Source organism: Phalaenopsis equestris, unplaced genomic scaffold, assembly GCF_001263595.1.
Source record: "Phalaenopsis equestris unplaced genomic scaffold, ASM126359v1 Scaffold000065, whole genome shotgun sequence".
Taxonomy (NCBI): Eukaryota; Viridiplantae; Streptophyta; class Magnoliopsida; order Asparagales; family Orchidaceae; genus Phalaenopsis; species Phalaenopsis equestris.
Genome location: NW_018164507.1, coordinates 312,481 through 336,923, shown reverse-complemented (window position 1 = coordinate 336,923; position 24,443 = coordinate 312,481). Strand labels below are relative to the sequence as shown.

General features: G+C 34.4%; 1 protein-coding gene across 1 annotated transcript in view; it reads right to left on the bottom strand.

The window, feature by feature from the left end:
• LOC110019633 (proteasome subunit beta type-3) overlaps nucleotides 1–21,969 on the bottom strand; it is a 32,454-nt gene extending 10,485 nt beyond the window's left edge. The window contains exons 1-4 of the mRNA XM_020717375.1: nucleotides 21,734–21,969; nucleotides 21,478–21,659; nucleotides 21,273–21,380; nucleotides 1,814–1,903 (exon numbers count right to left, since the gene is read on the bottom strand). Of these exons, the coding sequence (XP_020573034.1) occupies nucleotides 1,814–1,903; nucleotides 21,273–21,380; nucleotides 21,478–21,659; nucleotides 21,734–21,739 (386 nt within the window). The 5' untranslated portion in view covers nucleotides 21,740–21,969. The remainder of the gene's footprint in view (nucleotides 1–1,813; nucleotides 1,904–21,272; nucleotides 21,381–21,477; nucleotides 21,660–21,733) is intronic.
• Nucleotides 21,970–24,443: the final 2,474 nt, after the last annotated feature.

The window sequence follows — 24,443 nt, the reverse complement described above, 5'->3', positions numbered from 1 at the left end:
AGCACAAAGGGAAGCACAAGAGTGATTAATGCATAAAATAAAATTGCATGAGCAAAAAATGGAGCGAGCAAGTAAGAGATCAAGTGCAAACACAATTTGATTAATCGAGGCATGCAAGTAGAATACAAAGTGAGCCAACAAGCACATTGCAGAGCATTGAGGCCATGGGGTAACTTAGTCAGCCCACTTAAAAAATTTTAAAATGAAATAACTTAAAATCTTGTAGCATTCAAGGGCTCGAGTAAAAATTGGTTAAAAATATTTAAAGATTATATCTAACTTTGTTATCTTAAGTGATATCTTATTATTTCTCATCTAATTTTGCAATCCTTTTACTTTTTTATTGCAATGAATACTCAAATTAGAATATTTTTTCCTCTTTCATAATAAACGAGTCAATTAAACTCGTAGAACTGAATTCAAGCTCAATTTTGAATAACTCAAGCTCAGCTTGGCTCGTTGGCAACCCTAGTTGAGATGTGAGGCAAGGTTGGGAAGAAAAATGTCAACTAAGTAGCAGGTGGGGCAACAAGGGTTTTCCTGCTCAAATAACATGTTGAGAAGAAAGACACAGCATGATTATTCAATAAGATCTATTTATGAAAGAATAAAAATGCAATTTTCTGAACAAATATAAAAGAAATAAGGATCATCGGCCATAATAAGATAACATAAGATAAATATAACATTTAAAGAAACATCATTATCAGTGGAATAATTTAGAAATTACAAGTCAATCTAAAGAAAAATGTGAGGGCAGAAGTCCAAATGTCAAAAATGGAAGTGGTGGAATGTGCAATGGAAACTAGTAAACTAAGCAACTTGACCAAAAGATTTGAAAACTGAGAAAGAAAAACTAACCAACAGGATAACCACACCAAATTCATTTTTATCGAAAAAAAAAATAGCATTCAAACTTGACCGCCGTACTTCCAAGATTATCAACCAGCATGCTCTAGACTCATATCAATTGATACCATGTAGGGCGGGCTGATTAAACTTCCTCTACTTTATTCTAAAGGTACCAAATTTGAGTGATGAAATGGAGCGTTAAGCTTGCGCTATACCTCCACATTGACCCTAAATTAGAGAAAGCTCCATGTACGAATATGCATTTCTTTTCCCATAAGGCTCGGACTTTTGGCCTATAACACTATCAACAAATGAGGAGTTCAATTCCCAAATATACAACTTGGCTTCGTGTATAAAGAATTAAATCCCTTTCGTAACCCAAAACAAAAATCTGGAAAAATTTTTCTAAGAAAATAGTGCTTGAACAGAAAAGTTGCTATTTTTTTCCTTGAAATAAAACAAAATAATGAGCCAGTTAAATTGTCCTTAACTCTGATATTTAACAAATAACTTGGCCAATGCAAAAAAGAAATCGGTGAGAGCAAGAACATGAGCTTAGATACAACTCGTTATCCAGAACTGATAAAAATTGATTCAGTTGTTCTCCTTTACTGCCCTGCTAAGGTTTATAACCTCTTATTGTCTTTATAGTATCCTGAAGTTTTTCATTTGCAGCAGCTTTCAACAAGTTGGAACTATAAAGTACACATTCCGATGCTTTGAGTGAATAAAATGATTTCAACTCTTTTTCACTTCAAAGTGTTCAACATATATAGCATAATATTATCTCAGCAAAGTAAATCATGATATGCCCAACAAAAGAAGCAGGACAATATCAAACACAATGGCAAAGGCTAACAAGCTTTAAATTAATTAAAAAATGAAAGAAGAATAAGCTTTACTAAATAACACAATTTTGCAGCATGACTTGGCAATTTAAAAGCTTGGTAGGAAGGCATACTTGGCACCAATGGAATCCATTGTGCAAATGAAAGGTTTGTTGTCATCTCCCAATCCCGCAATTACTGGTTGGCAAAAATATGGGCCAAATCTACAATAGTAAAAATGAATTAACAACTCTACCATTAATGAATGAATAGTTAAGTGTTTAAACATAAAAAGGTGTTTCTAATTAAAATAAAAGAAATGATCGCAGCCATTAATGAAAAGCAAAAGCAAGCAACCAAGAGCCATAGCTATTTGCCACTCTATTTCACTAGCCACCCTTGCCCAAGTCGGGCCCCTGAAACAGCAGATTTTGGATAAAAAGGAAACAATTCAACAACAGGATAGCAACCATACAATATGAACTAGAAAATAAACCCTAAGGTCTGTTACTTTATGCTCTCCACACAACTACAAAACAGTAATCAACAACAGGATAGCAACTATATTATATGAACTAGAATATCTGAACAAAGAATTACAATTCACCCACTTTGCTTTGGTCTAGGTGCTTAAACTAACATGCTGGAAGGCCTACGTTATACTGTTATAAATAAAGTTTTTAAATTCAATTAAAAAAGAAAAAAATTCATGGGACCTTATATAAATAACTGGAGACTAAAGGCAAACCTAAATGAATACAGTTGAAAAAAATGAAAATGTTTAATCATTTTACTTCACATAATTGTAAAACATAATCATGTTTTACCATCAGTCAAATTATTTTTCTTATTTCATTTAAATTTCAACATGTAAAATCAAACCTTTTGACCAAAAATTATCATGCTAACCCCAAAAAGAATAAACATCAATCCCATGATGCAGGGCTTCTCACGCCCGTCAACCAGGCATGACAAGAAAGGGACCGGTCCGGCCAATAGGACCAGTCCAACGCTATTAAAAAGATGTGTAATTCTTTTCCCCCAGCTCATCTTCTGCAATTGATTAAGCCGCCCGGCTCATCTCTCACGATCAACTCCCCCCCGTGCCCTAATACCATGCCTCCTAGCCATTGTCACACGCCCTCCACCTCCTAGCTATTGCTTGCCCCTTCAAACCCTTTCCATTTCTTCTCCTCCTTCCTTCCAAGGTTGTCTCCCCTCCTCCCTATTTATAAATGTTATTTCTAAGGTCTAAGGGGCTTTTTGGTGACGTAACATTTGGAAGTGTGGTGCTACTATTGTATCCCGCCAAGGGGGTGTGTATCTCCGCTCCCTCCCCTCCTCTCGACGTCATCCTCCTCCGCTGCCACACTCTCCGCTTCTCCAGCCGGCTGTCCGACTGCCACCACACTTCATCCCGCAGGCCCTAGTCCATCCCGGCTCCCCCCAGACACAGCCCCTTCTCCCTGCACTCCTCCAAGTAGGTCGCAGCCCTCCGCAGCTCTCATCCAATCACTGTTAAACTCTCCAGCACCACCTACCGAAGCCCGTCGGACCATCCAAGTTTTCACAGCACAGCCCCTGTCACCATCGGTCACTCTGACATCCACCCAACCGCTGCCAACCCTTCATCAACAGCCCCGGTGACGTCTCGACCGCCTGCCGACACAATACAGGACTTTTTCTTACATGTGCTTAGTCTAATTCCTGCATTTACGCTTTCCTTTTACTGTTTAATTGTTTGTTTATTGTCTATTCACTCATGTTGGCTGTTTTTTATACCCTCACTGGTTAAGGAGTGTCATTGTACTTGTCTTTCACTTTCAATAATAAAATTAGTCGTGTTTGGGGTCGTGGTTTAGGTTAACTTCGGTATTACCTCATGAACCTATTTGGACCTCTAACTTTAACTTTGATGATAATAAACATAATTTTGTGATTTTACTTATAATTGACCAAAGTGTGACAATAAAACATAAAAAAGCTTTAAAGCTCATCAATACTCAATTTAGCTCTACATTCGCATCTTGTGGATAACAAATAACTCGAGCTCGAATAAATAATTGATGCTTTTTATTTGCATTGTCATTGCATCTATGACAAAAGTATGTCGTCTATATTATCAACACACAAACACATAAAAACTACTTTGAAATCCTAATCTATTCAGTTGCATCATATATATATATATATATATATATATATATTTATTGAGAAAGCCCAAGGGCTAATATATTAGAAAAAAAGAAAGATACATACAGATTGTATAAGAGGACCCAAGTATGGCACCCTACCAACACGGTAACCATCATATGCAAATGGTTCCAAAAAAAAAAAAAGAAAATACAAAATAATAGCTGAAAGCCCAAAAATCAAAAGCGTCAAAACACGTAGTATCAGGTAGCTAGAGAGCGACTTAATTTTGCCCTGTCTCTGCCTCTAGTTCTAAGAAAAGAGCCAGCTAAAAAATTGGTAAGAGGAGTGTCATTGTCAGTAGTAACCAATATGTCGTTCAATAAATTTATGGGCTCGAGTCGGCCACCATTCTTCTTCTTCCTCCTGAAATAAACCTGTCACTCCTCATCTGAAGACTGGCTCATCTGATCAGTGGATTGGTCTAAATGTCGAAGTATGTCGGACATGTGTAGGTTGTTGAACATCGGAAGCATCTACTTGTTGTAATAGCTGAACTTTTATTGGATCAAAAGAGCACTCTCGTGTGTCTTGGCATGTAATTGAGCATTCTTCATAAACAATGAGTGGTAGAGACATGTTTGGATCAGCACTAATAGTATGGGGAGATGTTTCAAGAGACTCCAGAGTACCATGCTCCAATCCAAAAAGTGAAAGAGAGTGTTCAAAAGCATGAGCCTCCAAGGGTAGAACGGCTTGGGTATGATGTTCTTCATCTGAGACAACAAAGGTTTGAATAAAAGGGTCATCAGAAGATTTTCCATCAAGAACAGCGTCAGTCAGAAGAGCAGGGGTATACGCGGTGTTGGAAAGCAGGTCGGTTGCACCTCCTCAGTAGAGATGGTAGGTGGCAAGACGTCCACCCCCAATTCAGCATGCATAGAATTTTGAACATGTTGCTTATCTTTAGCAATATCCAGCCTTAAATGAAGATGTAAGCAATAGCAAATAGTAGAACTGCGGTTAAACATATTACAATGAAAGCAGTAATTCAACATGAATAGATTTTTGAACATGTTGTTTATCTTTAGCAATATCCAACCTTAAATGATGATGCAAGTGATAGCAAATAGTATAATTGTGGTCAAACATATTACAATGAAAGCAGTAAGGAGGGTGTGGTTCTATTTCAACATTTTGTCCATAACCGTTGTGAGTGAATCTAATTCATACCTCATCTGGAGCTGGTTGGGTGATATATCTTTCAACTAGCACACAAGTCACAGGGGTCTTGTGACAACAAGCATAGGACTATCAACCTTGAGAGACTTACCGTAAGCAGTTGTTAAGGAGTAGAGAATTTCAAAGTTGAACAGGTCTAGTTTTAACCCCAGAAGCATTATCCAAATAGAAATGATAGGAAACTCCGATTTTGGATCAAAACCGACAATCCACTTCAAGATTTTCATAAAACGGTTGTCAATATTGATTACCTTTCGAGAAAAAATATGAATTTGCATCGTAAGATAAATAAATAAGTATATGTCGATCGTTAATTAAGTCAATATTCTAACTATCTGATAGCTTCATAGCATCAAAATATTTCCAAATGATTTCATATTTAGGGTGATCATAAAAGAATTTTCCCACAAGAGCAAAACGCCAAGAAGACGCGATGATCATAAAGGAATTTCCCCACAAGAGCAAAACGCCAAGAAGACGCAAGAGTACCGATTTCAACTTCACAGAGAAAAAGAGCAGGTTTTCCATTTTTTTAACTAAGTTTTTTAATAAAAGTTTGATCACCACCACCATCAAGAGCCTCGTTGAAAGATTGTGGAACAATGCAGGGCTTACCGATACCAAAACCAGGCTTTGAACCTGAATTAGGGGCACGAGTAGGATTGTTACCTGCAAGTGCAGTGGCATAAGAACAGAGCGTCGAGGTCATCACCACCAGGCAAGACAGGGTCTGAGTCTAGAGCAGCGTGGCGAGTCGCGTCAATCTGCAACCCAAGGATGCGAAGACCAAGGTTGCGAGAGAGGCTCGGCAAGTAAATTTGTTGCCGTGCGAGAGAGGCTCGGTAGAAGCACTTTGATGTCGAGCAGGACGAATCAATAGCATGAATGCGTCAAGAAGAGGAGATGATGTTCGAAAGTCGAAAAAAGAAAAACCCTTCGTCGTCAAGTACGACGAAACTGATTGGCGCAAAACTATTCGTCGTCGGGCACAACGAAATTGATGTAGTGAAACTGAAGAATCAACACAGGGAATCGCCGAGCGAAATTCTAGCGAACGCCATAAGTTCTCTAACCTATTACTGCATCATTTTTTTTTAGAAAGCCCGAGGGCTAGTATATTAAAAAGAAAAAATGATACTGATAGATTGTGTGATAGGGCCCAAGCATGACACCTTACCCACACAATAAAACATCAACTGCAAATGATTCCAAAAAAAGAAAAATACAGAAAAATACATGAAAGACAAAAAAGAAAAAGTGTCAAAACACATAATATCAGGTAGCTAGAGAGTGACCCAATTTTGCTTTGTATATGCTTCTAGTTCTAGGAAAGAAGCCAGCTAACAAATTGGTAAGATGAGTGTCATTGTCAGTAGTAAAAAATGTATCGTCCAATAAGTTCCTGGGCTCGAGTCGGCCTCAATTCTTCTTCTTCCTCCTGGAATAGACATGTCATTCCTCATCCGAAGACTCACTCACTTGATCAGTAGATTAGTCTAAAGTATGTCGGACATGTGTAGGTTGCTGAACTTTAGAAACAACAACTTATTATATCAGCTGATCTTTTATTAAATCAAAGAAGCAATCTCGTGTGTTTTAGCATGTAAGTGAGTTTTCTTCAATAACAATTAGTATAGATACGTTTGGATATGTACTTGTACTATGGAGAGATACTTCATGGGACCCCAAAGTACCATGCTCCAAACCAGCAGCTGGAATAGAGTGTTCAAAAACAGGAGCATCCATGGATAGAACGACTTGGGTATAGTGTTCTTCATCAGAAACTGCAGTGTTGGAAAGAGGGTCGGGTTGCACCTTCTCGGCATGAATGGTAGGTGGCAAGACGTATACCCCCAATCCAGTATGAAAAGATTTTTGAACGTGTTGTTGATCTTTAGCAATATTCGGCCGTAGATGAGGATGTAAGCGATAGCAGATGGTAGAACTGTGGTCAAACATACTATAATTAGAGCAATAAGGAGGGCGTGTTTCTATTTCAACCTCTTGTCAATACCCGTTGCGAGTGGTTTCAATCCATACCTCATCCGGAGCTGGTTAAGTGATATATCTCTCAACTAACACACAATTCACAGAAGGTCTGGTGACAGCAAGCATGGGACCATCAACCTTGAGAGGCTTACCGTAAGCAGTGCTAAGGAGTAGAGAATATTCAAATTGAACAGAAGTAGTTTTAACCTCGAAAACTTTATTTAACTAGGAATGATTGGAGACTTCGCTTTAGGATCAAAATCGACAGTCCACTTCAGGATTTTCATAAAATGGTTGTCGATCTTGATAACTTTACGAGAAAAAGTACGAGTGTAATCCGCATCGTGAGATAACTGAATGAGTATATGTTTGTCGACAAGTAAGTCAATATTTCAATTGCTCAATGGCTTCATAGCATCAAAATATTTCCGAATGATCTCAAATTTTGGGTGACCATAAAGGAATTTTCCCACGATAGCAAAACACTAAGAAGACGCAAGAGTACTGGTTTCAACCTCGGTGAGAAAAATAGCATGCTTCCCATTTTTTTACCAAGTTTTTTAATGAAAGTGTAATCACCACTACCTTCAAGAGGCTCGTGGAAGGACTGTGGAACATTGCAAGACTTGCCGATACCAAAACCAGACTCTGAACCTGAAAGAGGGGCACGAGTCGGAATTGGGAAGTCGTCGACAAATACAGTAGCATAGGGACGGAGCGTCGAGGTCATCTCCACAGGTAAGATGACCACGGTAATATTCAAGCGGCTTTGGCAACCGCGGCAAAGCCGCGACAAAAAAATGAGGACTTCGAGCGCACAACAAGAAGAAAACGTTTGTCAGGCAAGAGAGAGACGGGCGCGTCGTCAGGATAGGAGACGACGTGCGAAAGAGCGGTCAGACGTCGTCTTCTACGGGTAAGGAGCAATCAGACTTCGCCGACTGGAGACACAACAGCGAGCGAGCGTCGTCGACTGAGAGCAACGCGTGCGTTAAATCGTCGTCGTCTGAGAGGAGAGAAACCGATATATTCACCGTCGTGAATCACCATCGGGCGAAACCCTAACAGAGCCCGTTGCCGTTGTCGACGACATCATATATGTATGTGTGTGTGTGTGTGTGTGTTATGTAAGTGTGTATGTATGTATAATATTCTTAGACTTTAAAAAGCCATGTAAAGATTAAATTAGCAAATGGATGCAGCCTTCCCTAGGACTTCTAAACCAAGAAAAAGGTCAGCCCAATAACCCAAATGTTCGTTAGTTTCAAAAATATTAATCTTCAAGCAGAGTAGACCGACGCATAGGACCCAAAAGCCTCATTGCATAGATTGTGACAAAGAGCAACAAGAAGTTGCTTTGCTAGCAAAAAATATTAATCTTCAAGCAGAGTAGACCAACACATAGGGCCCAAAAGTGTCATGCATTGATTGTGACAAAGAGCAACAAGAAGTTGTTTTGCTACCAAATAGTTTTACTTTTTCTATTGATCTTTGAGATAAGAGCAGTCTTTCCAACTTCTTTTAATTCTATATACAATCTCCTTTTTTCAAACATTAAAAATCGCTAGAAGTACTTTGACCGGGCAATCATGTAAGAAACTCCAGCATTCATTCTTCCGTTTCTCTATAGCCTCGTGCTTTTTTTTCTTATTTCAAACCACATTAAGTTTGGATAGTATCCTACATTTTCTGAATTTATGTGATGTAATCTTCTATTTTCAATAATAGATTTGCAAGCCTTCGAGAAGATTTGGAAAGTGCCCTTCCAGCAATAAAAGAAAATGTGAAATTTCACCTTTATCAGTACAAGGAAATGAAGGATGCTATAAAAGGCTACTCTGCTAACTTGAATACTAGTGATGTTGAACGGCAAAAAATCAAATTTTCCTCTATACTTGTGCGTTTAATTGCTCATTACTCTAACTGCATTCCACTTGTGTTTTCGAATGGCAACTAAACTTGCTATAAGACTCCTTTCAAGAGTGCAAATGGAGTCATCATTGTGAAGTAAATTGATAAATGGACTTGCAAAAAGATAGAACTCACTCAACTCAATGCAAGGCTGACTGATTATCTCAGGCTTTCAATGCTAAGGCAAGAAAACTTGGGACAAGCTCATTGGAACTTATGAAAGTGCAAAATAAATGAGAGAATCGAGAATCAGCTTGCTTTTACATGAGTACGAGTTATTTCACTACAAATTTGTGGGTAGCATATCAAATATATTTTCTAGGTTAATAGAATGCAATTTCTTGGGAAGGTACGAGGTAAGGGCTTGTCAGCAAAGTACCCAAGAGTTTATGTAAGAAATAGATTTCAAGACCACGACCACTATTGAGGCCGATAAATTATATACTTCTTTAGATTTGTTTATAGAATTTTTAAGTGAGCACAAACAAAAACTTGAGAAGAGGCACAACGATGAATGACTCGAGAGACATAAGAGCAGCATGCTCTGGTCTCACACAAAGTAATTCAACACTTTAATGAGAAAGAAAAAGAGAAGGAAGAAAGTGACAAGGGAGGAAATTTCCTATGACCTCAAAATGCCAAAGAAAGGTTCTAACATCAGAGACAAGAAGAAAGAGCAATTATCTTCTATGATGAAAAAAGTTGCGATAAACCTGTGGGAGTGTTTGGTATACAAAAGAGAAAATAAGGGAAAAAAATTAAATCACAAAGACAACACGGATAAATTCTTATGTGAGTTTATCATCACCAAGCAAGTAAAAAAAAGGGAGCGGCAAGCACTTGCCTAAAGGTTAGAGGCAACATTTTTTACTTGCTCCAAGGTAAGGTATGCAATTTTGAACTTAAAAATTCATGAATCTTGTAATCTGAAAAATATATATATAATGGTTTAAGAAAAAAATTGTCTGTCAAGAGAATCATTGAATGATACAAAAAATGAATGTGACATGCTTACAGTTCAAAATGCATATTTCCAATGAAATTTTAGTTTATGTACAATTCATGAATGAGAGTTAATTTTGTTCAAAGCTAAACTAGAACTTGCTTCCTCGCATGAGTACTTCACAATTCATTTCTACATAGCATGCTAACCACCATGCACATAGAAATACTTATAGATCTTTTAAAAATGTCATCCCTATAGCCACAATAAATTACTATCATATGACTAGGCATGTATCCTATTTGTGCTCTATTTGAAAAGAGCAAGTTAGTTCTAGAACAAATTTTATTTAGGTACCTAAATAACTTTCGTATATAACAACTAAAATACTTATGGTGGTAATATCCAGGGACGCAACTAGGTTCATATGTCAAAAGTCAAAGTTAAATATTCTTTTAGATGGGTATTTCTCCATAGTATGATTCGTCAATGTGTGAGGTAGTTGGACAAAAAATATTCAAAGCAAATAACTAGAGATGATTCAGAGTTTACGTAATAGGAACTAAGGGATGGAGGATATGTCACATTTGATGATAAGATAAAGAAGAAAATTAAAGGAAACAACAATGTCAGTAAAAACTTTTTCCACCATAAAAAAATTTCCTACTGATAGATGGATTCAAGCATAATTTGTAGAGTATTAGTTAGCTATGTGATAAAAGATATAAAATAACATTTATTATTTACACGGCTTTTTGAAGCTAATTGGCAACTAAAATCTTATAGGACATGCATTATAACATTTACTTGATATTAACCCACACCATGCACATAGAAATATTTATAGATCATTTAAGCATGTCATTCCTATAGCCACAATAATTTACTATCTATCATAAGATTATACATGTATCCTATGTGTGCTCTATTTGAAAAGAACAAGTTAGTTCTAGAACAAATTTTATTTAGGTATCGAAATAACTTCCGCATATGACAACTAAAATACATATGTTTGGTAATATCAAGGGACCCAACTAGGTGTGTATGTCAAAAGTCAAAGTTAAATATTCTTTTAGATGGGTATTTCACCATAGTTTGATTGGTAAAAGTGTGTGGTAGTTGTACACAAGATATTTGAAGCAAAGAACTGGAGATCAATCAAAGTTTACATAATTGGATCTAAGGGATGGAGGATATGGCACATCTGATGATAATGTAAAGAAGAAAATTAAAGGAAACAACAATGTCAGTAAGCAAAGTTTGTCCACCATAAAAAATGTCCTACTGATTGATGGCTTCAAGCATATTTTGTTGAGAATCAGTTAGCTATGTGATAAAAGATATGAAATAACATTTATTACGGTATCTTGAACCCAATTGGCAACTAAAATCATATAAGACACATGCATGGTAACATTTACTTCATATTAACGACTTGTGTGTCCATGCATTGAAATGATTAAAATCACAAGATGATGACTCCTGATTTTAGCATAGAAGGCAGTGTCAAGCCAGCATGCACAACCTTAAAAAGCTATCTAGAAGTGACTTAATAGTTTATCAAAGCTTACTTCTTTTAAGGAAATACTAATTTTGTGCTGCTCAACAAAAGGGTAAGCAGAAAACAACACCTTCTAAGAGTAAGAACCTAGCGTCCACATCTAGACTCCTAAAATTATTATGCAGGGAGTTTTTTGTACAAAGTAGTATTAAGAGCTCAAATGGTAAGCAGCATTGGATTGTAGACTATTATTCTACATATACTTCGGCGATATTTCAGCATTTAAGAATGAACCTTTCATGATTTTGCTAAATTTGCTAGATGGTACAAAGAGATGAGAGGATGCTTGATTTTATAACTCTAAGAAATCACGTAAGAGAATTTGATAGTGCTATTTATTTTATAAGTTTTTGTGATGAAGTGGGCATTAAACGTAATTTCTCATATGATAACCCTCAACACAATAATAAGATAGTAAAAAGAAATAATAGAACCCTAATAATAATTGCTAGATCTATAAGATAAATGAGTAGTCTACCATATATATATATATATATATATATATATATATATATATATATATATAAGCAATGTTTATAGCTTATATATAATATATAATATATAATATATAATATATATATATATATATATTAGAGAGCTATAAACATTGCTTGTTATTTTTTAAGATATTTTTTTATATAGCCATAGAAAGACCACGAATAAAAGGATAACAGTCTAATATTCAGCATTTTCCTGTAATTGGATGAAAGCATTTTATATTGAATAATGAAAATAATCATTTCAAAAAATTGATATCAATTGAATGACATTATCTTATTTGGTTAATCACTTCTAGAAAGCTTACATGGTTTTCAACGTGCGAGCGCTAGTTGTTAAAAAATTTATTCGTGCGTTTAGAATTGAAACTAGATAAAAAGTCCTCCAGATAATGAAGTTGATAATTTAAGAAACCTTGTGCCTCAAAATAAATTATTCATAAAATCAACATGATAAGATGGATAAAAATTGTGATAATAATGATGAATTGTTCACCTCCAAACATCCAACATAATGGAGATATTCAAGAAGACAACTAATGGATTTAATTTTAGATATATCATAAGGAGTTAAAAATAGAAGACATTTGAGAAATATGTCTGATCACTAAATATTTATTCCAAAGATAGAATCAAAGGCATATAGGATGCATTATTCGAAAAAATTTAGAAGATGGCCATTTGAAAAATAGAATCGAATGGAATATATGATGGATTATTCGGGAAACTTTAGAAGGTGGCAATGCAAGATGATCGAAACTAATTTGTATGATTAAGGGTTAATGGTTAGAAAAAAGGCTAGGCTTATAGTTAAGGAATTTGATCGAAACGAAGGTATATATCTTGAGAAAACCTGTGTTCTAGTAGTAATATTTAAGTAAAAATAGTCTTTAATCACCATTTACTTGTTATAAAAGTATCTAATTATTACAAATTGATGTAAAGACTTTTTTATGGTTTTATTATAATTTTATAGATGAATATAAGTTAACTTTGAGGACTTTTATCATCCATATTGATCATCTTAATTATGTATCTAAATTAAAAATAAGCATTAAAAGAACAAAACCAAACACCTAGAGCTTGATAAGATCTGCTAAGTACCTTTTCAATTAAAATATCAATTTAACAAAGAAAATGTTGATGCCACTTTCGCTTCAAAAAAATAGGTTAGAATATCTTGCTCATTTAAATGTATATTGTAAATGATATTTTTTTTGGCATCATGGACTATTTTTTTAGCCATAAGTTAGCCAAACGAATAAGTCATTCAAACAGAGTATAACTTGTGAGCTCAAATCTTCTTTGAGCAAAAGGAAAACAACATCTTCATTTATCAAATTAAGTGCACGGGGGCACTCATTAAGAGGTTTGAGATTGAGATAAATAAAATTAAAAATGAAAAATTCATGGAGATTCAACCCCCATAAGCCCCTCAATTAATCTAAATAAAGATGAAAAAGGTAAATTAGTAGATTTTAAACTTTATATAAAAATGACTGAAATTGAATCTTTGACATTCCTTACTACTGGAAAAAATGATATTAGATTCAATATATGAATGCATGCATGCTTTCATACTAGTTCTATAGATTTTGACTCCGCAAAAATGAGTTATATTATACCATATCATGGGGACAAAATCAAGTTTGTGGTATCCAATGAACATTTTGAATCACCTGGGTTATCTAATGTGGCATTTGTTGAATGCAAGATACATCGAAAAAGCAATGCAAAAATTTATTAGTTCTTAACCAATCATTAATTTCTTAATCAAGTGAAACATAAAATTGTCAATTTATTAACTATAGAAATTAAGTATACTATTATAAAGATTTTTCTTGCCAAATACTATGACTGTAAAAAAAAACTGAAGACTAAGGTATTCACCTAAAAAATATACCTATCAAATATGACAACATTAATGCAATCAAATTTAAAAAAAAAAATCCTATTCAACATTCTAAAACTAAGCATACTGAATTTAGATGTATTTAACTAAAGATCGATACAGTAAATAAGACATTTAAAAGGAGCTTAATAAGGCAGAAAATCAACTCTATAACATCTTTACTAAGCCTTTAGCAAATATGTGACATTAGAAGATAAGCATATTAGATTCAAATACTTAATGATTTCATGACACATGTAATGTGAAGGAATTTTGACATTTAATATAATTATTCTTCTAACCTATAACAATTAATTTATATTATTCTAATTAAATATATTTATATGCTTATAGCTACTTAATTTTAGGTTTTATATTATGATCATATCGTAAATCCAATAAAATAATTGATTCTGTAGCATGAGTTATCCATACATGCCAGTATATAGCCTAGGCTCATGTTTTTAAAGTAAAGATACAATTCAAGGGATGAAATCCTTAACCCTTAACTTTTCAATTCCCATAGAACTTCAGATCGCGAGAATAGCAACCTTAGGTTTCCAAGGGCTTATTAAAGCCCTCAAACTCAATCATAGAAAAAAAAATCTCAATTTTTTCACTTTTGAACACAAAACTAACTTCTTACACCACATCTTTACTCACATTCTCAAAACGCTTCTCTCCTTACCTTTCTCACCTTGCAATAGTTCTTCATTGTTCATACCCATCATTCACTACTTTTCATTATATTTACATCCTAAATAGCCCAAATCCCTTATAAGAACAAAAGCCTTAATAGATCTCATGATCTACATTCCTACACTTACATCCACATGACCCTTCAATACCTATGTTGCTAAGTTTTCAAAGAGCATAACGAATATATTCTCTCAGAGTGGTGAGTCCTCCATTCATTCATCTTACATGGACATTTCCATAATCTATTGAAAAAGGAAACATCTAAAACCATCTAAAAGGAAATTCGTTAAATCACACAATCATTATTGCCAAATATTGACTAAGGCACCAACATATTTTGTTTATTTCAAGGCACCAGCCTTGAATATATTATCAGTGGCTCTATCATCACAAAATCTAACCATAATAGGCAATGATACAACAACCTATCTTTTAGTTTTCATCATTACATTCTAGCTTCTTATGCATATAACCGTGAATTGAGTATAATATTTGATGATATTGTAAATTTATCACATTAAATGTGAAATCTCTTACGTGTGAGCTATTCAGTTTTCCAAGAAAAGCTTCAAATAGAAGTAGATCAACAACACATTGCATAGGATTTTAATGAACCATCATATCTATCACGCTTCTCTGACAAAGCCTATTACATATCCTCTTCTAAAATGGGGACCATTCCAAGTTTACTCCTCACTTTAGCCACATAAGCGTACCACAGCCAATTTCAATCTTGTTGATATATTATTTTGCATCATGCGAACTACTGCTACCTTAAATCTCTCGATTTAAAAAAATCTCTTAACCTTAGCCTAGTGCACATCTTGTGAGATTTCCAGAAGCTTCACATTACAACTCAATGGCTCCCACAATGGTTAGTGAATGTAATAAAATGAATGAAAAAGACAATAAAAATGATGATGCTCTATATAGCAATCACTCACTATAAGCCCAACAATAATTTTATCTCCGTTACACCAGCCATGTGAAGAAGTGTTGGTCGTTACTAATGTGACTCCTCTTTTCAACAGCAGCAATGGTTTCAGCTTGGTTACACCAAACCCATCGCTAAGATGGTCAACCTCACCAAATGGATTGTACAACAAAGTGCATACATAAATCAGCATAATGAAGGATTAGATTCCTTTGAAAATCATTTAAATTGACATTATGCAACATTGTCTCATATTGAGACAAACAAGATGAGATATTTTATCTACTCAATTTAAAAACCGGTGCACTCGTCAAGATCCAACGGTCATAGTATTTATGTCTAAAACATGTCTTTGTTATCAATTTGCAGTCGTATTCATTTAGAAAATTTTTCATTTAGACTTTCAAAATTAAATTGTGAATATATGGATGGTTTATAACACTTTATTTTTTATGTAGCATGTTTTAGCTTTAATGATGTCAAGTACAAGCTTCGTAGTTTGGTGTAAATATGCTTTTAGTAATTCATGATGCCAAAAAGAAAGTATTATGTATTTTTAAGGTTGTTAACTTATTAAATTATATATTTGTGTGTGTGTGTGTGTGTGTGTGTGAGAGAGAGAGAGAGATGATATGGTGATGATAATATATGATAGTGATGATACTTATAAAGGACGTTGTGATGAGTTGAAATAATAATGCGAAATTGTGACAAATTCTAATATTGTTCGAGAAGTGTAATTTACAACATGATTGTAGGAGTACTTATATGTTTACATAATTGCATAGTTGAAATGAAATTACCCTCAAGCTATTTCCATATTTTCATTCAGTGGGATGTTATTTACACAACACGTCATTTGAATCTTTATATAGATCTGTTATCCTAAAAGCGGAAGGGATAGTTGATTCCAATATTCAATTTGGATCTCTAACTTATTTTAACAACAACAAACAGATTTTTATGATATTATTTATGTTTGGTTTAATTATGATGGGAAATAATCAATAAAAAAACATAGGATAGTATCAACCATGTCTGGAAAGCAAAGAAAACTACAAATAAAGCTGGAAGACTTTACTGGTTTGCATTTGCAAACCCTGTAGACTTTTATAAATGTTTTACTAAAAATAAGTCACTTAATTTAAGAATGCATGACACTTAAAAACTGCTTTCAAATCTTATTTTCTTAGCATGCACATGAGTGTGCACGCACCTATACATACGCACAAGATATGACTTGAAAATTTTTTTGAATAAAACATACATAAATTAAATTAACAAATACCAAACACCTATTTTCGAATCAAGAAAGAATTTATACATGCAATACAAGTGTATACATAAGCCACAAATAGATAATAGATTTTTTTAGAATTTGGGAGTGTTATCTTGGATACTTCCTTCTATCCCTCAAGTCTGAATAAACTCAACAATTTTCAGACAGTAAAAATAACTAATAGTGACTTTATTGTAAATCCTTCAAGAACATCAAGTGTTCATTCTTTTCCGTTACTCTTAAACCACAAATGTTCTTCCTTACGTATTTTAGCCCATTGAGATATTTAGTGCCATCCATATACATTTTGCAAAGAGTTTCTAAGCAATTCTCAGCAAGCTTCAGCGATGGACGGAATAAATTAAAATACAAGGTAAGCTATGCTAGGGCTTGGACAAAGGTGGTTAGTGCTTAATCACTTAAACATACATTAGTGGATCTTCACTTGTACTTTTAATTGCTCATTGACTCTCTTTTATTTTATATTTGCACTCGCATAACACAAAAACTAATGAGTGAACTAGGTTTGAATTTATGATTTATTTTTATAAAACCTAAACTACCCCACCACTAGGGATTGTGAGTCATGAAATGACCATCTAAATGCCTCTCCCAACGTTTTAAAACAAGATAATCCTGTCTGGTGCATCAAACAATCAAGTGAATAAGGTTTGTTCAGTTTAAGATCAAATAAAGAATCTTAACAAAATAAACATATCAAGATTGATCCTCCAATACTTTCAACCTGGACATTTCCATTTCAAGTCTCTTTCAAGTTCAACCATATGTCTATATGTTGCACAAATATGCACAAGAGAATGGAAATTATCAATATAACGTTTAATATCCTGATACTTTGAAATTTGGCCATTTTGTTCTTTATCACTCTGTAATTTGAATTTTTCCTTAGCCATGGTGGACTTACCTATAGTGCATTTTTTATAGCACAAAATCAAGGATACAATTTAAATGATCATATTGACAATATAAAATTTGTTTTGTAAGACAGTATACGATTCCCATAACAAGGAAGCCCAAAGACCCCTCTCCTCCACAACCACCGAGCAAAAGAAAATACTAAATTAACCATCTATAATTACATCCATCAGCATAACATGGATAGGAAAAAATTATAAAACTTAAAATAGTAATGAATAAATAGTCAAAATATAATATTCATACTTCATGGCATTCTGATGATTAGACTACCTTGTGTTGAACAATGCAAACCAAAGGCCTTACCGTTCTAATTTTCAATTGAGTGTTATCTGTTTTGAGTTGAGTGAGACTACCATAACCCAATGGAAATATAAAATATACTAGTCCTTTTTTAAAACCTAACGGGGAACTTTTTGAAATGAAAATTCAAAAAATATAAGTGCATGGAATTTTTTTAAAATAAAAGATTATCACCATGACTATAACCATGGATGCCCATCTTCAAACATCCTCTACTAAAAAATATTTCATCATAACCTAAAAACTAGTACCATATACAATGATCTAACAAAACAATGACATGCCATGGAAGTTATTGTGAAAACCAAACTAGCTTAAGAGAATGTAATCCCTAAAAATCCAATACAGTGTTGAAGTTAGGGATCAAGAATTTAAAGCAACCAATATGCCACATCACGTTATTAAGGAAAACGTTGTACACAGCCATTCAAGGCGACTAGTGCAGATGTGGACGAGGGCGTGAGTTTGGGTGTGGGTGTATCCTTATGCAATTGGCCCATGCTCTATCTACTAGACCCAATGGGCCTTAAACAAAAAGTGCATGACCTAACTTTTGTTGGAGAATGCCCAGATGGGTTGCATGGTCTGCGCTTCACACAAGCGGGCACAACAAAGCTTTGGCATTAAAAATATACATGCAGTTCAAAATCAAGTATTAGTTAGCACTTGAAAAAACAAATTAAGGCAAATAAGTTGTCATGCAAAAAAGATGTGTAATGACATAAAAATAAATATATTATTAATGGAAAATGCATGTTGATTCATCTTTATTGAAGCTTATCTAATCTAAAATATTTGATTACGTTAACATTCTATAAGTAATAACTTATAACAATAATAATGTGTGCATATATTGAACATGAGCATTTTGGGCCTTTTCCCAAGTTCCTAAAGAAGTTACGGCAAAAAGTATAGTAGGACAGTTATATTTGTCCAAGATTGAGTTCCAAAGTTATCACCATATTCTGACTAGTGTGACCTCTACAATGATGTACAAACTTACTTTGTCAGTCAGAATACTTCCAGAAAGGTAAAAATCCATGGACAGCACAAAGTCCAAGGAAAAAAATTCCATGTGTTTAGATGCTAATTTTGACAAAAACACTCTTATAACAAAATTGGAATAGCGTCAAATCACTAAAGGGTACTTCACATCAACTCTAATACCAACAAAGATTATTTAGCACCAAGCCATCAACATAAATCTTTATATTAAGTTTGTGTTTTCTATAAAAATTGCCTAAGAAGAAACGACAGAGATTTTGTGCCAAACAATAGCACATAGTCCATTTGAAGCTAACATGGATGCAGGAAAAAGTTGTTGCCATCCTATTATGCTGAATCATACACTTAAGTTCGAAAATAAAAAAAATAATGAAACTTCTCCAAAAGTTTGTCAAGGTTGGAGGATGAAGCGGGACATGGATCATAAAACTGTTTTGAAAGTAATGCAAGCAAAAAGCCGTAATCCCATTAAACTTCATATTCCTTAATCCAAATTATTTAAATCAAAGAAACTCTTCGGTTGCCAGTACATTTAATATGTTAAATTGTCTGGCTACCAGTTAAGAATTGAGAAATAAAGGGAATATTTGTTCGTGTTTGAGCACCTAGCTTATCTTATGATAAGTTTCTCCTTCATCCTAAGCTTGACTTAAAGCTTGCTGAAGCATTAGCTTAAAAAGCCAAGTTAACTATGATAATTATACAATTGCTAATAAACATATAATGAACTAAAACTTATTACTCGATTATTCATTTTAAATAGTTAAGGGGTAATTAGGATTTTATTAAAATAATTAAGATTATAATACCATTTAGGCTAATTGAGCATGTACTAATTTAAAAATCATTTTATTTCAAAAAATTAAAAAAAAATTCACTACAAAAAAATAATTAAGATACTTCTGATACTTGAGCATGAGATAATTAATTAGCCACTTAATTACTCATAATAAAACATTAATTATGATTACTAAGATTTAATTAAAAATGAAAATAGTTAAGAATGTGCTAATTAATTAATCATTTAATTATTAATAAGTTTTTTAATTAAAATAATACTAGAAAAAATTTAAAGAAATTTAACAATGAAAATTCATGCCTAATTAGGCATTATGATATTATTTATGTTAAGCAAAATGAAGTTAGTCAAAATGAAAGCAAACAATTTTCTTGACCTACTTTGTCTTACAACAACTTATCTTTTTTACTAAACAAATAACTTAACTCCGCTTAAAAACTTAGCTCAATTTGTATGGCTTAACTTAACTTCAACTCCAACCACAAGCTCTAAGGATCATAATAGAATTTAGTAGATATATCAGCATATACAAAAATTAATTATACAGGGATGTTAGCATATGCTAAAAATCACTTAAGGTTTAATTAATTTTTAATTAGATAAATATTAACTATTAGAGTATTTTTTTAGATTAATAATTTAGTCAGCTATTAAAGTGAACTTATTAGGTTAAAAAGTATTATATTTCATACTTCATTAAGTGGCCCCAAATAGTTGGGATGGAGCTAATAACTGTGATGAGGATGATGATTACAACATTGATGAGTGTTTTGATTCACTAATCAGGTTAATTATCATATATGATTGAATAGGCTTTAGTTAGTAATTTATAAGTATGACAAAAAATTAAGGTCTACATAGACATTAAATAGACTTTTTATTAATTATAACAATGATTAGGAATGATCATCGTTTGATTGAAATAATTAGATCAAGTATTTGACTGGCCAAATCAAAAAATTATTAAGTATTAATTATGGATTAATAACAAATAGAGCAATTAAAATTAAACATTTAATGTGTATTAATCAATCACATAGTAATTCTTGTTCTAGCGCATAGTTGGAATAATTTGTCTAGTATAACTAATTATGGATTGATAAGACTAAAATTAGTGATTAATAAATAGTAAAGTACTTATGGGCTAGCAAATTATTTAAAAAGGATGAATTAATCATTATAGTAATACGATTAAATTATAACTTTGTTAAACTATTTGAACTGATCATTGTTTCATTGTTCTTCCTTTCCACGTGGCTCAGGGTCTCTCTTTCATGAGATTCACTAATTAAACAAACTTTAAAAGATTATAGGATTCAAAAGTTCGCAAACTCATCTTTACTTATGTCAGTACTCTGCTTGAAAGACAACTAGAACATTGTAGCACCATGGTGTAGAATCAGTTTTCTTTTTTATAACAAATGAGATCTCAGTCAATCGCCATCTGGGACTACTTTAACATTAATAATACCTTTTCTCATATAGTAGAGCAGATACAAGACTAGCAAACGTCTCCGGTTTCATATCCCTCTCCTCACGAAGCTGATACAGCTTGTGTCGAAAGACCAGCCTTTGATACCTAACATTCCCGAAGAGAAAGAACAAATGTGATACTATAATACAAAATAGAAAACAATTCCCGAATCCGAAGAGCAACAAAGTAAGGTTTTTCATACAGGGTCTGTGCGTCGGTGGCGAGGCCGGAAAGACCGATGTATAGCTTGTCATGTATCTTATAAATCCTCCTGAAATCCGTGGCGATGGTTTGGAGCTGAACTCCGAGGCGCCGATCACTAGCAATAGCAAAACAGTCTTTCCCCACCATCGCCACCAAAGCGCTTCCATTGTACTCGAAGATCTGAAGAAGGACAACAACGATAGCATATGTTTTCGAAGATTTGATTTAGAAAATAGAAGAATATGAGGGCGTACCGACATCGGCGTCGCCTGGAGCAGTGCAACAGGCCGAGGCGTGAGGCAATCGCTGGTTTATGTTCAAGCCGTCGGCTCGGTGAGTATACTTGGCCGATACGAAAGAGGGCGGCGATTTGCGGGTGGCGTGCGTCCCCGAACCCTCGTGAGCACAGGCGGAATCCGGTCGAGCCGAAGCGTAAGGGTGCTTTTGTTTCCACTTTCCAAACCAGATTATCAAACAAATTAGTTTAGGTCTGTTTCGGGCAGCTAAACCTTAAATCCTAAATCCTAAATCCTTATTCAACTTATTATCGCACACAAAAAGTTTCATGTCAGCTATGTGTAGGGTCTATTCAACTTATTATCACACACAAAAAGTTTCATGTCAGCTATGTGTAGGGTCGAAGAGCATTATTTAAGTTATGAGTTGTCCACCTCTCTTAAGAGCTCTTTTGAGAGGTCACAAGTGGTATCAGAGCATATTACTACCTGCGAGGTGTGTGAACTCTCCATGATCCAGTGAGACCCTCGGTGGAGTCGATCCGTGACGAGGGGACGAGGGTATCATGTGATTGAATTGAGAAAAATATCACGGATAAAAAGTCTCACATCGAGTTGAGAAAAATATCACGGATAAAAAGTCTCACATCGACTAGTTGTAGAGCCGAAAAACAATATTTAAGTTATGGGTTGCCCATCACCCCGAAGAACTCTTTTGGGAGGTGACAAGTGGTATCGAATCATATTATTGCATGTTAGATGTGTGGACTCTCATCATGTGATTGGGTGGAGGAGAATGTCACGAACAAAAAGTTTCACATCGGCTAGGTAGAGGGTTGAAAAGCAATATTTAAGTCTTGGGCTGCCCACCACCCCAAAGAGTTTTTTTGGGAGGTGACATGTGGTGTCAGTAATAAATTACCACCTGCGAGGTGTGTAGACTCTCCATGGTCCAGTGGGACCCTTGGTGGAGCCGATCCGTGACGAGGGTGTCACGTGATTGGGTGGAGGAGAATGTCAAGGACAAAAAGTCCCACATTGACTAGGTGTTGGGCCAAAAAGTAGTATTTAAGTTATGGGCTGCCCACCACCCTAAAAAACTCTTTTGGGAAGCGACATTATGTGGATAAGTAGTTTATCCTCACAAGCTACATATCTACAGTTGATCCTCATAAGCTGATTGATTGTTTGGTTTGTGCGTCTGGAAAATAGCAGATCCTACATAAATGACCATTATGTCTCTATTTCTAAACCAGGTAAATGCATTAAAAATTTACCAAATATTATAGCTTTAATCAGTAAATATCTCACCTCTATGATCATTTTTTTTAATCATCTAAGCAGGCATTGTCTGTCAACCCAACTCTAGACTAACTATAGAGTCATTTTTACAATATTTTTTTCTAATAAAAACAATTTAACAAATTTCATTACAATTAATGAGAACAAGTTTATATCTTGATTCAGGATATTCTACCAGCATTAAAAAAATCAAAAGGGTTGTTTAGTAGGAGGATTTGAGTCGAATATAACCTAAATCCTGCCAAAGAGCAAAAATAACTATCAATCCTACATAACATGTATTCTCGAATTGAAAAAACAACTGGAATATGGATTTACGGGATTTAAAGTAGGTGGAGCGCGTGAAGGGCTGGTTGGGAAGAAACACAAAGCTTACCTTCTCTTCTTCTCCATTGAAATCTTCTTCTAGTTCCTACGCTGCTTGTCACGTCAATGTCTTCTTCATGTTGCTGCAGTCATTACTTCCTCACTCCTACTCGAAGTGAAGGGTGGCAGAGAGCAGACGGCACGCGAGAAAATTTCACCCGAATGTTAAATGAAGACGCGGGATGCGGGGTCGATTCCACGTCCCCGTCTATTAATGATCCCAAAATGTTGTTTTAGGATAAGCTACACGAACGTGCAAACCAAACGACGCCCGCACAAATAAGCTGCCCCAAATAGACCCTTAATTAGCCCTTTGATTCATGTTGTACAACCGCATTTTGAAATTTAATAATATCACAGGTCACAGGTCTACACTTGTGCTCTATGTTCCGATCGTAAAAAATTCTTTCATTGCCCTCCCTAACCTCGCATGCCCTGGCCTTCTCGCATGAAGCTCTTCGTCGTCCCCAGCTCTCGCCAAGAGCTTTACCTTCTTCCATTTGTGTTGCCCTTTTGAACTCTTAAGGAATTAATTTGCTGAGTTGACATCCGCTCCCATGGTTTGATCATGTTTTCTCGTTGTTGCTCCGTGACTTTCTTTGAACAATAAAGTATTCTTTGAGAGAAAGTTTGATAAGGCTGGAATTTGTTTGTGTGCTACTTTTCCTTGTCTTGGCTTTAATTTTCCTCTATTTTCCCATTGATAGTTTTGGGGTATTTTTTCATCCTCTCTAGTGTGATGCAAAAGCTACGAAGTTCATGGATTTTTTTTTTTGAAAGCTTTGAAATTACTTTATTGAGGGATAAACATGCAGCAAAAGTTTGTTTTTTTTATCTTATTGTGTTATTCAAAAATTCTATAATTAATTTTTCAAGGGGACGAAGAAGATGAAAGAAGCCAACCATTCACATTTATTTCTTGATTTTGTTGAATCATTCTAAAATGTAAATAATTGAAGAGACTGGATTTTTTTTATGAAGTTCTAATTTTCTGTGAAGTTTTTATTAGAAAGATATATATCAACTTTTTCTATGAAGATCTTATTTGCTATGCATAAAA